This window comes from Pseudopipra pipra, chromosome Z (assembly GCF_036250125.1).
Source record: "Pseudopipra pipra isolate bDixPip1 chromosome Z, bDixPip1.hap1, whole genome shotgun sequence".
Lineage (NCBI taxonomy): Eukaryota > Metazoa > Chordata > Aves > Passeriformes > Pipridae > Pseudopipra > Pseudopipra pipra.
Window position 1 is genome coordinate 2,529,408 of NC_087581.1, and position 20,174 is coordinate 2,549,581.

The window sequence follows — 20,174 nt, forward strand, 5'->3', positions numbered from 1 at the left end:
TGTAAGGGCTTGAGCCTTTGACTCATCCTCAGCTGAGGATGTTCCTTAAGTCACACTGCTGAGTTTCTCATAAAAAGATATTAAAATCTGAAGAGCCATAAGAAAAAAAAAAAAAGAAGCAGTTGCTTGCAACAATAAGCCAAAATGTGGCTTTTGAGATGTTATTGATGTATAAATGTTGTCATGAGTTTTGTTATGCCTTCTAGGTGCTCATATGGATAACAGCATCAGCAGCTTATTTCAGTCAGAGTGATGGGAATGGGCTTGATTAAAACAGCCACACAGCAGTTTATTAAAAATTGGAGGGTTTTGAAATGACATTGGTAAAATAGGGCTCCCTGCAGCACACTCCACTGCTGCTTGTCACCAGACAGCGTTGTTTTGATACGGTGAAAGAGAAGAAGCACCAAAGTGTCCCTAAAACTACAGTTCAATGTTCTCTGCAGTACATCATTCACTCATTGCACAGTGGGGAAACCTCTGAATGAAGAGGGGTGGCAGTCTGTGTGAGAGAGGACCCAGGAAGCACAGGGGGTAGTGGTGTTGACTCCAAAGCATGGACTGCAAGGTGGGCTTATCTCAGGTGATAAGCAGAGGCAGCCTGGTCTTTGCTGTGCCATTTAGGGCTTGTTTTGCTGGAGCTCCTGCTGTTACACCCCCGGCTGTTGCAGTGGAGCTGTACTGGGTGGTGTGTTAGGCTGAAACTGTAGAGAGGCTTGTGTCTCAAATGAGTGGACAGATTGGAAGGGAACAACGTGGCATTGCCAGGAGTGGATGTTTGGTCAGTTCACACTTCTGATGTGGCACTGGGCAGCATAGCCAAGCAATCCCAGGTGATCTGTGTGTGGAGACATGAAGACAGGAGATCATAGTCAGAGTGGCAGAGAGCAGCCAGTGCCAGTTTGCCAGGACCTTCCGTGGCTGTGATGAAAAACACCTCCACGGGGTATGACAGCTATCATCCTAGCTGCATAGGTGTGTAAAATGTTTATGAAGTCAGGGGACCAGGTTAAATAATGAATGCACAAAAGGAGCACCTCTGAGGCACGACAGTTGGGTGGATGGATGCACTTTTTTTAAGATGATGTAGGAGGTTCAATGAGCCACCAGTGGATTGCTTTAAAGGACAGAAACGTTAAAGCCACTCCTCCTCTGTGCAGATCAAACTTAGGAATTTAGGGCTGGTCAGTGGGAGCACTTTTGGTTTTCTGAAAGTAAAAATCTTTTAATTTGGAAAATAGGCAGGGTATCTTGGTAAACCGCTCTTGCCTTGGTGGATAGACATTTCTGTTACCATTATCAAAACCCAGAAAAACTTATGACCTTGTTAAGGATATTTCAAAATATCCTAAGTGGATGATCAGGAGGTTCATGAATCAATAGCTTTTAACCTCAGCTATATGAATCCCCAGGGAAGAGTGAGTCCCTGTACAGGAATTCCAGCTCCTGAATTTTAATTACTCTGGTTCTTCTAGAAAGAAAACCTGAACTAAAGATGCCATTTCTATCTTTAGCTTCCAGGCTTCCTTGCTATACTGTATTGAAAACTTTCCTGCCACTAGTAATTGCTTCCTGGTGCAGTATCTCCTTACTCAGTCACCATATGTTTAGATCAGGCGTCATACGCCTCTCATAATTTTTTAGAATCCATATAATTTCCACAGGTCCTTTTGTAACTCTTGCCAGCATCTTGAACCCTCGAAGATGAAATGTCAGAACTGGATGCAGTAGTTCAGAAGAGCTATTACCACACAATGTATAGGAAGGTGTATGGCCATTTCCTCTTGCTTACATTTTAATTTTTTTACCCGACGCAGTTTATAGTGACATATTTTGTTCCTACCTACATACACATACTGAAGGTTCATGATCAGTTAGACATCTAATGCATCTACTAGCACTAGAGATGAAGATGGTAAAGGATTTAAACCAGTTATTGCCAGTGACATTGTCATCAGCAGGTGGTAGCCAGGAGGAATGTGAAACATCTCTTTTGATATTTGTTGTCTCTGAGGACGAGACAGTCAAATGTTTTCATCAACCTGCATAAGAGAAACCCACTGCTCTTCCAGTCTCCTCCACTGAGCCCACAGCTTCTTCTTTCTCAGCTCAGTTTTTCAAGCACCATCCTGCTGCAGGCAAGTCAACTCAGGCTCTCAAACAGCAGAAACAACACAAGCAGCAATGTGATTTTTTTATGCCACAGCCTTAGTGAAGTTTTAATTAGTTCTGCTTCACTTGCCAATTCTCAGAGCAGAGGGATCTCGTTTAACATTGGTACATCCACAGGCATTTTCTTTTGCAAGGTGTGGTAGGAAAGGTCATTATGATTTCCATCAGACTGTTCCTCTTCTTGGTGGTAATTATGGTTTAGGTAGGGTCTACAAAAAGAGAGTCCCAGTTCTCTGTTCCCATCTGCCATGGACTATCCTGTCAATCAACATCTACATCAGCTTCTTTACCTGCCAAATGGGGATCATGCCTTCTCAAAGTAATCTTGGGAGAACAGGCCATGTGAAGTGATAGGAAGCACTCTCTGAGGGAGAAAAATCACTGCATTGATGTCAAGCCCTTAAACCTTTTGACCAAATCTTGTAGTTTCTGATGTTGCCACATAGAAATATTAACAGAAGCAAAGGCCAGAGGGATTTGGTCATTCACTCACAGCGGCCTCTGGTGAAGTCAGCACCTACTGTTTTCTACTCTGGGTGAGTTTTCCAGAGCCTCTATAGCCATGATATGCTCCATGTGGGGAGCCTGAAGTTCCCATGCTGACCTTGCCAGATATGAGTCCCCATGTGCTTTGGGGGATGTGCTCTGGCCCACTTGCAAGGTTCCTGAATAGGGGAGGTGAATCTAGACTCGAGGTTGGCTGTGGATCTGCCCATACTGATGAGAGCAGGCACTGATAATTGGACAGCACTCTTAATAAGTATTTAGTGGAAGCCTGCAGGGCTTGGTTCATTTATTCTCATTTCTTAGTCACTGGATAATGTATATTTTTGGAAAGATCTTTGTTTTTCCTGCAGGGTAGGTGGAATCCTTCCTGCAATGCTCTGCAGCCTCACAGCAAACAATGTCAAGAAGTGGCACTGCAGGAACGAGAAAAATGAATGGGAAGGCAGCTTCTGTGGGGGAAAAGATGTTAAATCTTGTTTAAAAGATGCCTGACCATTACACTCAATTATATTTTAAAACCTTTGTTCAACATATCAGACTAATCAGTGTCTCAACCCAAGCGTCACTTGAAGGCAGGATTGAAGTCTTGGGCTTTTCTATTCATGTAGTGTGATCAAGAAAAGCTTACTTCTGATCAAAGCAGCTGCAGCCCAACTGCAGATGATCAAAGACCTAAGAGTTAGCTGGTGTGCTGAGAAATCAAATGTGTTTCTCACCAGCGAGCTCAGCAGGCTACTCAGCTGGAAGTGAGGTTGCAATGGGGGACATGAAGGTTAGAAAAGAAGAAAGTCTCAGTCAAAAATGGAAAATTACAGAGTGAATAGCATCTCATTTCCAGGCACTCAGTTCTGAGAGCCATAAAACACCCATCCCCTCTGAGCACTTGCAGCTTCTGTGGTGTTCGTGTTGTGTGGTGTTTCCAGGATTTGATCCTGGAAAAGTGTTGTAGATTTGAAAGATACAATTGAGGTGAGTGCACACAGAGCAGTGAGTGGTGTGTGGTGTCCACTACACAATAGTGCCCTGAGAAAGGACACTCCAACTGTGCTGTTTGGTGTGATTCATTTGTAGTTGGGCTCTCTACTGCAAAGAACCATGAATTCTTGCATTGGTTTTCCTGCAGACTTGTGACCTTTGAGGGATAAAAGTTATTTATATTTCAGCAGGGGAAGTGAAGCCAGTGAAGAGAGAGGACATTCTGGTGGTGACATCAGCTCTGTTTTATGGATCATAAAACTTGACTGTCATTTGTGTAAAGCTGAAACATAGACCTTTCCTGTAGCAAAAGGAGTAAGTAGTGTAGTCAGGTTTGTCATTTGTCACTAATCAAGAGCATAAATCAAAATAAACTGAACTACACCGTTGCTTCTTAGCTGGAGATCAGACCGAGGAGGATGATGGGGAGGACGGTTTTCATTTGGGCTAATTAAGCTTTCTGACAGGCAAATGCATCTTCCTTCACAGGGAACTACATGTTTTAGAGTGGGAGTTAATAGGCAGAAGGAGCTCTCAGAGCCCAGGGAGTGGGTGAGAGTGATGCTTCCTGTGGGAAAGCACGGGGGCCTGGTCTCCAAACACTCCCAGCAGGACCAGACCCTGGCAAGAGGAGGAGTTGGGTTTAAAGGGCATCTCTGGGGGTTGAGGGAACCCATGTTCCTTGTGTTAGAGCCTGGTGTTGTGCAAAAGCTGTATTCCAGGGAAGAACAACATGAAGCACTTCTGTGGGAAGAGGTTGGCTGGTGCTCCAGGGAACTGCCTCTGCTAATTTGCCTCCGTGTCTGTAGCAGCAGGGGAATTGCTGTGAAGCAAATGAATAACATGAACACTCCTGGGAGGAGAGGAATCTTATTTTTTTTTTTTCTTAGTTTATTGACCAGATACTGCCTTGAAAAATCCTCAATGATGTTTTTGTCCTCAATTAATGATTGCAACCTCACTGCTGCAGCATCAGCAGCACTAAGACTAAGGAGGCTTCAGTGACTGGCTGCCTGCTTCAGTGTGGTTCAGGGCTTATGAAGGACAGCCCAGATGATGATTTTTCAGTGGCTTGGGCACACTGGGTTAGTTTCAGTCGAGCTCACCCCGTGGCCAGCAGTATCTTCTCCCCTTTCAGCGCAGAATGACAAGGCTGTCAGTGTCCCCTGCCTTTTCCTCAGGAGGGAGGTGTCCCATCTGCAGTGTGTCATCCAGCTTCTTCCACATGTCCTCCCTCTGCACTTCCACGAGGTGCCAAAGGGTGAATTCAATACTCCCAGTGGCTCTGCTGGGGAATCTGGAGCTGTGGTGAGAGTTAGAGACTTGCAGGACAGTCCTGTGCTCTCCGAAGCTGTGGGCTGATGGAATACCTCTACTACAAATGCAGTGCTGCCTCATGGATTGATTTCCCTTCAGATCCAGAAGTAGTTTATTTTTTACCCAGTCCTTTCCTCCTTAACCTTCCACCACTTCGGTAGCACATCCTTTCCCATTTCTATTTTCGGTTTGTGGATCGCGTAAACAGGCAACGATCAAAGGGAATGGCTGGGACACAGGAAATTCCATCTCCATTTCATAAAACGACGTCTTTGACTCCAGTGCCACAGGCTGAAGCCAGCTTTCCCCTGCTGTGGTGCTCCCACGTGGCAGCATGTGCTGCTTGACATCTGAGCTGCCGTTCTCCAACTTAGCAGCAGAGCCAGAAGTGCACAGGAGAGATAAAAATACATGCTAATCTAGATTTTTGCTGTTCTTATCTGTCCTGAGGCACATGCAAGGTACTGAAATCCAGTGTTAGGTGACAGGCAAGGGTGAGACTGATAGACGTTGCTATCCCCCCTACATCTTAAGAAGCAGCAGTGGTGTGTAACGTGCTGAGTGTTGTGTGGGGGTGTATCCTGCCTCTAGCTATTGTGTAGAACACCCACATTTAGGGTCCCAGCCTTGTCTGACTCAAAGAACCAAACTAAAGAATTGATAACGCAAAAGACAGTAAAAAAAAAAAAAAAAAAAGAGCATTTCAGAAGGATGAAAAGATTGCCTGTACTGACAGCCAAAGGGGACTCCTTAAGCCCTGGCAAACTCTGTGATGAGTACCAAGTCCTGTGATGCTGTCTAGAGAGAGACTTTGGTTTAGTTTGGGAAAGTTACCTGGAGTACATGCACACAGGGCTTTGGCCTGGGGCAGGCAGGTGAGCTCTCAATCCAAATTCAGTTGAAGCAGCTTTCAAAACGCAAAAGTTTCTCAGCTCCATCTCAACAAGACAAACACTGCAGGAGCTGTGCCAGTGCAGTGGATTTCAGCTGCTCCGTAGTAAATGCTCCATGCCCAGGTGAATGATTGAGCTGGAAGGAGAGCCCAAGCCTTTTGGTGAGAGCCCAGGTGAAGATTCATGTTAGATCTCCCTTAGGGAGGCTGAGGAAGTCTTTTCACAGAGTTGTCATGGATTATGGAACACTTTAAATACGTAATTTCCTCTAAAAAACTCATAATTTTTTTTTTTTTTGCCTTGAAGACTAGGAAAACACATTTTCAAGGAGCCACATTTTTTAAAGATTGATGAGCTATTGTGGGTTGTTTGTTTTTTTTTTTTCCTGACAGTAATCAGTTTACTTCTTTATTAGGAATTCATTTTTCTCCTCCTTTTAAATATGGGCTTTCCCTTTTTATTTTCAAGGTTTTTGCCCCTCACTGGATCACAGAATTGGTTGGTTGGGGATTTAGCAAAGCTGAGGTAGTGGAAACCTCAGGGAGAGGTGAAGGAGACACTTCCTAAAGCAGCATTTGACAGGATAGAAATGTTCCCAGTTACCAGTAGATTGCTCTGGGAGGCTCTTGGACTTATTCCAGTCACACACTATAGTCCCTTTCTCCTTTCTGTGGGTTTTCTTTTTTTCTTGCTGTATCACATTGATTTCTGGATCAACTTAAAAAGCAAAATTCAGAAGCTGCTTGATTTTAGATGCCTCTGACCTTTGGAGGCCCTGCTGGAGATGCCTGGACAGTCTCTCTTTTTACAGTTCCCCATGGAGATGTGAGTGCTTAGCACTTCTCCAGAACAGATCAATTTTGGATCCCTGAAAATTCTAATACTAACTGTAAAGGTGAACTACTGAGGAAACTAACAAAGCTTTCCTACTCAAGGATGCAGAACTGAGCACATATGTTTGGGTGAAACACTAATTTTGATGTTATTTTACAATGACACTGCATTTCCAGTTGTGGCTTAAATAACACTCTCCCAAGAACATTGTGTTTTTATTTCCTATTGAAAATTCAAAAGATAGTTTGGGATAGTTAGGGACTCACAAATTCCAAGATTTTCAAGGATCCATCAAAAGAACTTGCTCTAGCCTTGTTCATAATACCTTTTTCTCCTGGTCATCTTCTCTTGTTTCTTAGTTGTCCCCTTAACTGCTGCATGGGAATGTGCAGGTTTTAGGAATTAGGTTTTAATCCAGATGTCTAATGATAAGTGGTGAAACTGATACAGAGCTTGGTTTAAATCCTAAATCTTGTCTGCTCTTTCAATACAGACTCATTGAATTCCCTGGACAGCCTGAGCTTTCTCTTGCCCCTAAACATTGTGTTTTGTTTCCCCTTCACTCCAGTCCAATGTCTAAGGCAGAAAAATTAACCAAAAAAGTAAAGATTTATGCTTATATTTTAATTAAGAATAACACTGTTGTTTGTACTGTGTCTGAGCATTCAAATCCTTTCCTTCTCAAAATTTTTTTTTTAGAAGAAAATCCCTGGCTCCTTTCCCTCCAAATGCAGCAAAAGACTAAATCCTAATGAAAGGCTCAATTGCCATGGAATAGTCTCCATAGACAGGATACACCATTAGCACTTTGCTTTCCACCCAAGAACAACACTTATGGTACTGTTTTTTTCATCTCTTAGCACATTCGGGCACCCAAAAGATGGAAACAGTGTTCCATAAGTGATCAGTTCCAGCTGCCAAGTGCTGACTGCTGGAAAAGGTAGCTGGTCCTTTTTGGTGATCACAGGAACCACAGGACGGATGAACTCCTTTAGGGATGGACAAACTGGACATGGGTGACTGTTCTACAGTCAGCAATGACATGTGTGGTCTCCTGTGAAGGAATAACCTGTCCATGAGCCAGGCAGTGTAGTCTCAAGCTAGGTAAAAATCATAAATGACAATATTCAGCAAAGTTTTGTTGATGTGCAAGACAAGAATTCCAGTCTAAGCCTTATTTATGGTATCTTTCCTTGTTCTTCTTCAGGTATTTTGAGTTTTATGAAGGGCCTCTGGAATACAACTCTACCAAATGCCTGGAATTACGGCAGGATATCATTGAGGTGAAGGTTTTGTCAATGTAAGTATGAACCAAAGCTTGCTAAAAAGGTTACTTTTCAGGCAGGATATGAAAAATGATAACTTATAATGACGTTATCGAAAGATGCAACAGGGATCTCAGCAGGGATTCCTGAGATTCTCTTACATGTGCAAGCAGCATTTGGATTTGACCTGAGGTCCATTTGAAAAAAATGGGGGCTTTTCCCACACATTGAGACATTTTGGTCAGACTCAGTGTTATTGTTTGGAGTCAAATACAGTGTTTATAATACCATATTTCCAGTAATTGAAGAGTAAGAACAGCCAGACTGACTCACAGCAAGTGTCCCTCTAGCTCAAGGGTCTATCACTGACAGTGGCCAGCAGTGAAGACTAAGAAAGGAAGCAAAAAGATCAGCTCTTCCTGATAATAAATATTGGCATGGGGACTTGTGGAGTGGCAGATGGAGTCCAGACTTCAGTAATCAGAGTGGACAACAGACTTCTCTATTAATTTACTTAGATATTTTCCGAGACCATTTGTATTTTTGACCTCCTCAAGCTGCAGAGAGTTTCACAACTGCATAAACCTCAGTAAAAAGGAAAACGTTACTCGAGCAACAGCAAAAACCCAATAATTTGTGCTTTGTGGTCCTGTAAGTAGATCAGGAAACAAATTAGTTGAATGAGATGTGTCTGTGAAGCCATAGCAATGGAACTGAGGGGGGGGGGTGGAGGGAAGTGAGTTTGCCAATGGAACTTATTGGACACAACATTCTGCAGTCAAGGCTTCAGAAAATACAGTTTGTTGCTCCAGGTCTGCATGATTTTGGACATGTCTCCCTCACTGACTTTGTGCACAGAAAAATGTAGGTTATGTCCTTGCCTTCCATGTTTGGTGCTGGATGAAGGATACACGAGTAACACACTTCGCACTGCTTGCTGACTTGCAGTGCTTAAAAATAAATGGAAGGGGTGAGAATGTCACACCTCTGCTGAAGATGGGGAGTTTTGAATTGCCTTTTTTTTTTTTTTTTTTTGCACGCTGATCAGAGGGCACAGGGAATTGCTCATTTTTCTTCATCTTATCCAACGGCCCAGGGAAGGTGGTGGGCTCCTGCTCAGATGGATTTATCCTTACTTCTGCAGTAGATGCCATTTGACACTAAGCTCTCTTACTATGCTGGGCTCTACTGATGTTCTTGCTTCTAATGTGCTACATTCCCAGAGTCAGACCTTATGGTAATGGAAGATTTCCAAGTTAATGTGCTCTGGTGGGCTACAGAAAGTACAATATGACCTAATTCCTTCCTGTAACTTCCACAGCCTGGGAAATCCTAAGTTCTACTCACTCTAAATATATAATTATCTTAAAACTCTTTGCTTTATTCAAATATTCAAAGCCCTCAAGCCTGAAGAGAACTAATTAAGACTTACCAATCTAGAAGAAATCACGGACTTCCAAATTTCTTAGCAAAATTATGCAGTTGCTCCCTCCCCCTAGATATTTGCAAGGCCTTCTTTATCTCTGTTGTCCAAATACAGAAGGCTATATATGAGCTTAAAGGCAGGAGTGGCTGGAATTGGCGATATCACCAAAAAATATGCTATCTTGTATCAGCCTAGTAGAAATAGGAGTCTCATTTTCTAACGTGACTGCAGGTACATTGATTAAGAGAAGAAGAGGGAGAGTTCCTTATGTAAAGAGCTTTTCATGTCCTCTTACCATCACAGATGCTTATCCCCACGTTTGTGCTCTTGCAGTTCAGAAAATAAGTTTACCTACAGTGCCATCCTGTAGGATCTCATGGATTAAGTTAAACTCTCTGAAACTCAGGCATAGTTGGCCTAATGTATCCTCTTTCCCAATACCCCCTCCTGGGCCCTTCTGAGAGATGCAATTTCCCCTTCCCCCATCCAAACCCAGTTGCCAGACCCTCACTGGCTTCCCAGCAGATTTTGGTAGAGTAGGTGCTTCTTGGTCAATTTTGCGTTTTTTTTTATCCTGGAGAAATTGAGAAAGCAAATCAGGGAACAGAAATCACTCCCAAACATGTGTACATGTGGCTAAGAGTGGCTATGTCTGAGCAGAAAAACAAATAAAAATGACACATTTTGTACCAGCTAGGCTGACTGGTCAAAAGCCAACAGCATGGTACCCTGCCTGCAGCTGTTTTAGGAAAAGAAGCCCTTCTAATAAACTGAATTTTTATTTTTCTTTTCATTTTATCTTTTAGGGTGAAACAAACTGAATTGTTCGACAGATGGAAGAACCTACAGATGTGCAAATGGGAGATGAATGTCACAGAAGCCAACTTATTCAAGTAAGAATGGTTCACATTAGTGAGACTGAGTAAAACATACTTCAGTTTGAGTTTAGCTTCCTGTAGAGAGATCAAACCTTCATATGGATAACAAGAGTAACTATTATAACACTAGCTCTTGGGGTACCGTCCTTTTGAATAAATATGGACTTTTTTCCTACTTTAGAAATGTCAACAGCACGATAAAATATGCTTTTCTGTCATGTGGAAGAGTCTTCAAGGAAAGGCAAGGAATTTGGTAGGGGAAAGACTTACAGGTATGATTCAGGTAGAAGTGAGGATGGAGACAAGCCTTAATGGCTGCACCTAATACATCAACCTAACTCTGTGGTGATCTGGAAGGCTAGAATTATTGATACTGCAAATTTGGCCGACAAAATATTAAAATTGGACTTCTTCTGTGGTGTTTCAGGTATTGTCAGACCTTGTTTATGACTTCCTTTTGTTTTTTTAATTGGCTTCTCAGCTATTATTCACAGGCTACCTACATAATTTTTTCTGTTTCCCAAGACCTCTCAGTTTGTTTCTGAAGAACTCTGTCTTCCTTCCTGTGAGTTTGTCTTTGCTGAAGGTCCCCCCATGATCCTCTCAAGATACAGCTTTTGAAACTGGTCTTGTGAGGGAAATAGTAGAAAGGAGCCAAAACAATTTTTGAATGCTGTATATTGATATATTCAAGTGCCATACTTGTGTAGGTTTAGACAAAACACGTTATTTCAGAGTAAGTATTGCAGAGACTGGTTAAGTCTGTAAGCCACTGGTACAATTCAGAGCTGTTGTTTAGAATAAAGCCACCAGCTCTATCCCAAATTATTTTGCATGATTCCAGGAAATAGCTGTCAGGAGTTAATGAGAGAATGTGAGAATGCATGTGCTGAGTTAGTCACTGACATCTTTAAAAATAACATTGTTAGTCCCAGGCACACAGGAGGTTTTCCAATGTGATCTGCGCCCATAAATTTTTTACAGATATTTTACTATATTTTTTTCCTGGAAATTACTTGGTGTGGGCAATTATCAGAGCCTGTTTTGAAGAGAGGAGCCACTCAAGATTACAGCTCATTATCTTACAGACAGCTTGGAGTAAGAGCAGTAATGATTGTTCCCAGAGTGCAAGGAGCACGCTGAGGTGTGAAGAGGTATGGGACCAGTGCAGTGGTGGGAGCAATGGCAAGGGACTATACAAAGACCATCAGGACAGGAGGAGCATCAGTCTGTCTGAGGCCACCAACACCAGCATGTTAAACAAAGAACTCCTCTCCTCCCTGTGCACTGAGAGAAAAGAGAGAATCGATTTTGAGAAGAGAAAAAGAGGAGAGATTGATGTATCGCCGCGTCAGAAACCCCCACTGGCACCTAGATGTAACCCAGCCCTTGTGAGCTGGTTCCAGGAACACCAATCATGGTAGTCATGAGAACAGAACAAAACAAAAAAAGTGTTCAAAGTCTATTTCATTTCTGTGCAATGAGACAGAGACTTGGGTGTGTGAGTGTGTGTGGGAACTGCAGCCTCTCAAATCCAGACCAAAGTCTCTGAGTTTGGAGGTTGGCTGGTAGGAGGCTGAAAGGTATAACAGCTCTGAGCTGTGGGATTTTGAACTTTGCCAGTTCTGGACCATCTGGTGAGATGGGAAGAATCCAACAGAAGTTAAATGGTAGCTACTGAAGCAGCAGGGAGGGAGGAAGCACAAAAATCACGCTAGTGTTTATATCTGAAGAGTAGGGAAAGCAATTTCATTGAGTCTCTTCCTCCATCAGACATCAGACATTTGCATTAAGGAATGTGACTCTGGAAAACCAATTGGTCATCATGGAACAACATCTCTTTCCATTCCTTAATGCAGAACCAATAAAGAGTCTTTTTCACATCCCAAATATCATAACTTAATTTCAATACTTGCTTGTAATTATTTAGTAATTTTGCTGTTAGAGATTATTCACTGACTTATACAGTCTCATTTGCTGCCTTGATCTGATCATCATATTGTGTCATTCCACATGAGTCAAGTACATAATAGTAATTGGACATCACTGAAATGTTTGCATAATTCTGTATTTGCTTTCTGGTGCTTGTAACAGAGCCCGTAAAGAAGACTGGGTTATTTTTTCAGCTCACAATGAGGCCACACACCCTAGAGGCAAGGTATTTAATCTAGGTTATTTGAGAGCCATTTGGCTTTGTCTTCATGTTTGTGCATTTGCCATGACATGTATTTTTCATCAAAAGCGCAAAATGCATTGACTGGGAAATAAACTGTCTCTGGAATAAGAGGGACCTGAAGTCAGGGCTTTCAGTTCCACCAGTAATAGAAAAAAAGCATTCAGGGAAAGACGGGAGCTAAGAAATGGAACCCTATTTGGAAAGCTGCTTTTCCTATTTAAGTTTCATAAGAAACGTGGTAAAGGGCTCAGAGCTGAATGTTTTTTCTCTCATGTCATAATTCCCATTTTTGGGATTTCATGCGGTTCTTGTTTGCATCAGAATACCTGTGATTTTGTCCCAGAGACACAGAAAAGTTTGGCCATTTGTCTGAGATTTTGGAGTCATGGCCATGACCAATTTGCCTGGCACCCACCCACCTGTCAGAGCCACATCATCTTCCTGGTGCACATATGCTGGACCAAAGGCAAAACTAAGACCTTTAAAAGCTTTTTTTTTACCACTCAAAGTTTGCTGTGCCCCACAGTAGTCTGGTAAGTGGGGCAGTGCCTTTAGGTATTTCTGTGTTTAAGTACCTGCCCTGCCAAACATCCACATCCCCAGATGAACTCTTTAGCCCCTGCATTTCCTGCCCAGTGATGAGAATATAATTTGCAAAGTGTGGAAGATCTCTAAAGCAGAAAGGCCTAATTTTTTAAGGTGGTGTCCCCAGGATACTGGGGGCAGAAGCTCAGCTTTAGGTACTGGAGCAGGGCAGAATTTCCACATGTATTTCCCACAGCCTAGGAAAGACAGATGCACGTCTCATTTATTCTCTTTTTTTTCCCCCCATAATTTTCTCAATCAAGGAAAATTTCACCAAATCCAAAATTTGCTGAAGGAAAATCCAGCAAAGCACCATCTTACCCCTCCTACAGCTAAAATGTTTCTTTTTGCTGAAAAATCCCTTTTTAGGAGTAACAGCAATTGCAAATCCTCTATCATGCCTTCAGCTCCTTAATCTTATTTCTCTCTTTTTCATTTCACAGGTCTACTCTGTCGAGGTGTTGCAATGCCCCTGCCTTTCTGTTCACCACCCAGAAAAACACTCCCCTGGGAACTAAACTGAAATATGAAGTGGACACTAGTGGAATCTTCCATATCAACCAAGAAATCTTCAAAATGTTTCCAAAGGTGCCTCTGCCCATTTGCAGAATCAGCTTCACTATACTTGCTGCACTAGACACTATTCCTGTAGCCAAGCATTTAGCAGTTGACTGACATTTCTACAAAATTCATTGCTTATACTTTGAAAATGTTTCTTTCTCATACGATATTTTAGCCAACCATCCTATTTTTTTAGTGGTCATCTGCAATATATACAATTTCCTGCAGAGTGTTTCTGACCTAGGAGCAAAGTAGCTAATGAAGTGACTTAAGAAAGCTGAATAAAGAGACACTCACTGGTCAGAACTTTTCAGAGTACAATTTTCATGTATAATAAATCCACCATTTGGGGTAGACCCATATTTCTTTTTGGCATGATTATTTTATAATTCATATTCAAAAAGATTGACTATTTTTAAACCTATTTTCATCTGCAGATTATCCATGAACAGGCTGCACAATTTTTAAATATATTGTTTAAAAATACAAATAATAAATTATAAATTATAAAATGTAAAGGGATTAGCCAAAACATTTTTAGCAAGTAATCCTTGACCTCAGGGCCATTCAAGGTTACAAGCAGAGGGCAATTCCCACTGCACATAATGACTGATGCACAGGAATGGGCTTATGTGGCTGCTGATTTATCATGGGCACACCTCATCAATTTACAGTGGGGTATTTGGAGGGGATAAATGAAATCAGACAAACGTTCAGGTTAAGTACTTAGATTTGTGCCATTGAACTTGCCCTTCAGGGTTTAACCACTTTTAATCCAGTTGCCTTCTGAGCTAAGAGGTAGGGTAGTGCCGTTACCTAAATGTGCACATGGGGGACTGGGGCTGAAGCAGAGGAAAGGCTTGGATCCAGGAAAGCACTTTGGCATCTGCAGACATGCAAAAAACAGGCACATCTAAGTCCAGGAGTATTATCCTCAAAACCCTGCCTGATTATGCAGCTGATTGCATGAAAGACTAAACGCCTACACTTTTGCTAGCAGTGTGCTATAGCTGCTGTTGTGTTGATCCAGGTGGGATTGAGGATGCTTTGGAGGCTTTATTACGTACCAAAATGCCTTTGGGATTCACAGGGCAGCACCTATGTGGCCAAAGCCACCCCACTGCATTAGAGCAGGGCTGCAGCGTGGCAAATATAGATGATAAAGGGCTGAAAACACAAGAGCAACACTGGGAAGGCAGGAGCCTTGTACTGAGCACAAACACCCGGCTTCTGACTTCTCTTTCAGAGCTGCTGAGGCATTTTGTGTTAAGAGATTGCTGCACAAAGCCCAGACAGCTCTATATTTCCTCTCTGCCAGGCAGCTGCTGCTTTTCTCAGGCAGGTGTAATTGCATGCCCTTTTGCCTCATGGCTTATGAATGCCGTGGAAAGATCCTGGGAATAATCACCTAGAAATGTCAAGCCACCACTGCATCCCTCTGTAGTTCGCAGTAATGAAATTATTGATAAAATATGTATGTACCAAAACGAGCACTCTCATGCTTATATAAGCACATCTCTACATATTCATAAGGTGTAGCGAGGCGAGGCTCTGCATCACAGCTCTCTCACCCTAACAGCCCAGTTTGTTCCCAGGATGTGATTTTTCACCCTCTCTGGCTCCAGCAGCAGCTGCAGGTCTGTGTGTGAGGGCAGAATTTTGCCCAAAGATTACAGAAAGACGAGGGATGCTCCTACAAAAAGTCCAAAGAAGTGTCTGACCAAAGGCTCTAGTGCTGGTAATACAAATGTTAATTCATAACCAGTAATACTGTTAGTACAATTTGTGGTAGTAAGCACTAAAATTTGGGCTGTTTTCTGACAAATGGCTGTAGTGTGCTGTCAGTCTTCTTGTGTTTTCCTGGCTGCTCTGGAACTCTGTGTGCAGACTTCCCAAAAGCAGGACATAGAGCCTGAGGAGCGAGAAGTTTGCAGGCAGCTCAGAAAACAATGCCTGGGGTTCACTAATTCATGGTTCATGCCCTCGTGTGGAAACCAAATAGAGGAAAGCAAGTGCCTAAAAGTACTCCTTCCATTATTCAATTTAGGAAGAAAGCAAGCTATTGTTTCTTTCTTTTTTTTTTTTTTTTTCTTTTCTTCATCTGGGTTAGTGGCCCATGCTGTCTTGAATCACACAGCAAACAATCCCATCCGTTCACGTACAGCACGGGAATATTGCACCCCAGCACCAGTGTCAGCATCCTATGATCCATGCACGTGCAGCAAGGTGCACCAAAACAAAAAAAGGAAAAAGCAGAAAAGAGACTTGTCACCTCCGTGGTTTTTGGCTTTTTAACTGTTTCCTTGCTGTGCTGTTGCAGGACATGCCGTACCACCGCTCCCAGTTTAAGAGGTGTGCAGTGGTTGGGAATGGAGGAATTCTGAAGAACAGCAGATGTGGCCGGGAGATTGACAGTGCAGACTTCGTGTTTCGGTAACCACCACTGCTCCATTTTTCTTTTTTTTCTTTTCTTGCCTGTTCTAATGACAAATAAAGCAATCCAAAGCGATTCTTTCTCACTTGGAAACAGGGGATTTGCTGAATTGGCTGTATCAAGCCTGCTTCTGGCACGAAAGGCCATGTTTCAAAAAAAAACCAACCCAACAAAACAGCTCACCATATTTATTTTAAAATTATGCTTTAGGGAATTATTTCTCCCTAAATACACGGAGTTAATAATTGACTTGTTGACAAAGTTTGATGTCCTCTTTCAGGATGGCCCCTGTCACTCAGGCCATGGATTTATCTTTCCATGGACATTAGCCTATGAGCAGTGTCCTGTGAACCTGGCCATGGTTTACTGGGGCAGATCTGAAACAGAGGCACAGCCTCTATTGCTTGGCCAGATGTTAATAGCTAGCAGCTCACGTGCCTCAGAATTGTGTTTCTGAACTGGTGCAGAGCTCAGGTGCTGGATAACAGGGGTTATCAATAACAGTAATCAATAATCAATCCACGGTGTGCAGAGACACTGGAATAACTTCGACGGTTGAGTGTCTTCCTGCTGTGTTCCCCTCTATATGTGGAGTCATCCAGGTTTTGCATGAACTGGGATGTCCCTCAACTGCTGGTCCTGGATAACGGAGCCTAGCAGCAATTTTATAATCCTTAATATATATGAGAAAGATTTTTTTTATTTATTTTTTTTTATTATTCATATGCATGACTAATCCCTTTCTAAATCCCGTTAAGCTCTTTGGCTGGGTCATGGCATATGACCGCTAGCTCAAAGATTCACGACCTGTTCTGGAGAGAAGAACAATCTCTTTATTTCTGTTGGCCTATTTTCTGATCTTGGGTGTGTTGTTGTCAGTTTGGAATAACTGTGAACAAAACAATTAATTTCTCTGACTTCATACCACCAAAAATTAGCTCAGGTTTTGGCTCATTGCAGTCTTAATTTAATTTGACATCACATTAGTTACAAAATTTTGCAGGTCCTACTTTCAGTATTCATTGTTTTCAGACCCTTGCGTTTGCCTCATTCCAACTTTATAGAAAATTATTGTCTTAGTTTTTGATGAAAAAAAAGAGTCTGTGGAACAGTTCAAGTTTCACATAATTTGCTTCTTAAAACCTAGTGTACCCTATACAGTTTAAATAGTTATTGTAGATGTTGTGTTGGATCACAGCTCTCAGTATATCAGAAAGGAGCAGTGCATGTTACACATGGAGATGACAAGTTTTTAAGCTGAAGCAGAAAAATGGACATCAAAAAAATCTCATAATTTACATTTAAGGACTTCTAGTGAAAGTCCCTTTTTTACCACTGTTACTCTTCCTTGAACGGTACCGAAACTGATAAAAAAAAAAGAGCAGATGATTACAGAACTTAGAAATTGAGTTGTATTTGTTAATAGTAATTAATTAAGTAGAGGTCTAGGTAGAACTGAAATATGAATAAATACATCACTATTAGTGCAAAAGAAACCCCTGGTTCACTATCTATCTCCAAAATATGTGGATTATGCACAAAGATGTGACAGTGTTTTAAAACTCAAGATCTGCTGACTTCAGTTTTAAAGTGAAGGGTTGGGTCTGAACACTCCTGCTTTCCAGGCATCAGCCCACCAAACTATCAGGAATCGTCATCTTGATCACCAATGAAATAATTCTTTGAAATATTTCACAAGGAGCATGACTAACACTCAGCAACACCTTCAGGACACCTGGGGGAATCTTTTCTTGTCAGGAAGCTTGTGGCCAGCAGGGTGCAACCCAGATTGTTCTATGAAATGAATTCTGAAAGCAGTTAATTGCAGTACAGTAGAATATATACAATATGCACAAGAATTGCAGTTACTAGTAGTTATTGTCTATCTCCATCTACTGGCCAGAGCAGAGCTCTGTGAGGAAACACTGGGTGCATTTAGAGATGCTGTCTTTGTTAGGGTGAATTTTTGGAGTGTTATCAAAAAAAAATACAGTTTATGCAGACTTTATAATTTTTATAAGGAATTACCACTTCCAAAAAAATCAGTCATTCTTAGTCCTGGTGGGAGTTTACTGTTTAAAAGTATTGAAGCTGATTATTTGAAAACCCTTTTTCAAATGGTCACAGTGCCCAGTGCTAGGTGGAACTGAGGATGCTGGAGGACTTCAGAAGAATGTTGCATGACCTAGCAGAGAAAAGTGCTGGAAATAACACTACCTCTGAGAAAGATAGCTAAAAAAAAATTCTCTGACCTGATAAAGAGGGACTCTCTGGAAGGCAGATGTGAACCTCTTGAGTCTCAGAAGGATTTTGAAGGATTTTTGTGCTTGCCCTCTCCCTTTGACTGAGAAATCATCCTGACAGCTGAACTGCGGTAACGTGAAAACACTAAGCATCTCTTACCCTAAATGTCTTACCCACAATTTTCTCCTGTTCAGCCACGATCTTCAGAAATATGGAGAACTTTGTGAATCAAGCACTATTTTTGAGATGTAGGGATCTTTACCATGATGGCTTTTATTGAGGCCTGTAGCTCGCTTCAAAAAGTTTTCAAAATGTCAGTACCTTACACTAGCTTAAACTGGGTGTAAAACTATTTGTCAGGCCACATGTTTTGTCTCTGAGGCTTTTTTTTTTTCAGCTGTGTTTCCTGTGGAAGTCAAGCCTGTGTGATAGTTCATGTGTGTGTGTTTCAGTAACTTCAGCATCTCTTGAGGGATGCTCTAAATTTTGCGAGATGATGTATCTGGGACAAGGCCAAGGTGAAAGGAAGCTGGGCAAAATCAAGGTTTGCAAATCTTCACGAGTTTGCTCCTAATAGGCTTGATGTCCCGTGGTGAACCTGTACAGTCAGAATTCCTGCTATTGCACTTTGCTGGGAGATGCTTATAAATGCAAAAGGAAGCGCAGCAGATACTTTTGGGTTAATTAGGACTGGATTGATTTGTCTCTTGTGGAACATTTCCCCTAAATCCTCTTAGGTATAAACCAAAGCATGTTAAAAGTGATGTTATAGATATAGTTTATTAATTATTGAAAACAGCTAATGCTGAGCAAGCCTTTAATTTTACTGGCTGATTGGCCTTGGGGCTTCAACCCATTTCTCATCCTAAAATGCTAGAGTAAATAGGTAAACTGCTATTAAGGAAGCAAAATGAGCATTGGCTACATCTGCAAAAAGGGATCACCTTTCACAGGCTGGTGGAAGAGAAGAGGTCTTCATACAGCCCTCAAGAACTTGTTACTTTACTGCACAGTTTGGGTATCAACAGGTTCTGATGCAATTTTAAATTCCCAATATGCTTCTAGATTTGCTGCTTGGCAGAAATGCTGAAATCAGTTCTATTTTCTAGTCCTGAAAAGGTTCAAGGAATTTTTTTTAACTGTCTTACTGATTTCTTTCCTTTATAGATGCAATTTGCCTCCTATATCTGAGAAATACTTCATGGATGTTGGGGTAAAGACGGATGTCGTGACTGTCAATCCCAGTATAATCACTGAGAGGTTGTTTCTGCTTTTTGTATTTTCATCTCTTTTAACTGTTATGGAGAACTTTTTCCCCCAAATATTACTTTAAACTGACACTATGAATCATACCTTAAATTCTGCATGTAATTTATTCAGTATATGGAATAAGTAACAACTTGTAGAAACGTGTTAAACACTTAAACCTGCACTTTGATGATAGAAAAGGAAAGGTCATGAGCTAAAATTAAAACAACAGAGGCATCCTTTTCCTGGAAGTCTTATGCCATGTTTGCAAGCCCCAGGCAAACATCTTAGAAACATTCAGGGTGGAAGCAACTAGATTATAGAATCTTAAATTAAATTTAGCAACTTAAATTATAGAATCAGAGTTGTTAAGGCTGGAAAAGACTTTAAAGATCATCAAGTAAATAAAGTAACAGACATTGTCATACATTTTAAAGAAATGCCAGTTAAACTTTGTGGCCAGGCTGGGTGATTTCAATTTAAAATTTGCTAATAACCTATTGCCACCTTGCTGACAGGTTTGGGGCCATGGGGCTAATTACTGCTTTCCTTTCTTATGGGGGAATGTGTTTCTTTTCTCAAGCAACAAAAAATCAGTTGTTTGATGTTGGATTTCTTTTAAATGTTAAAGTTGGACATTTTAGACATTTGCTAGCTTT

The 20,174-nt window shown here is 41.6% G+C and overlaps 1 protein-coding gene across 3 annotated transcripts in view; it reads left to right on the plus strand.

Annotated features, from left to right (window-relative positions):
* The window catches only part of ST8SIA5 (ST8 alpha-N-acetyl-neuraminide alpha-2,8-sialyltransferase 5), a 68,884-nt gene that overhangs the window by 41,573 nt on the left and 7,137 nt on the right, over positions 1 to 20,174 (plus strand). For all 3 annotated transcript variants that reach the window (XM_064642367.1, XM_064642369.1, XM_064642368.1), the window contains 5 exons: positions 7,906 to 7,998; positions 10,196 to 10,282; positions 13,472 to 13,616; positions 15,910 to 16,022; positions 19,435 to 19,527. In XM_064642367.1, the coding sequence (XP_064498437.1) occupies positions 7,906 to 7,998; positions 10,196 to 10,282; positions 13,472 to 13,616; positions 15,910 to 16,022; positions 19,435 to 19,527 (531 nt within the window). The remainder of the gene's footprint in view (positions 1 to 7,905; positions 7,999 to 10,195; positions 10,283 to 13,471; positions 13,617 to 15,909; positions 16,023 to 19,434; positions 19,528 to 20,174) is intronic.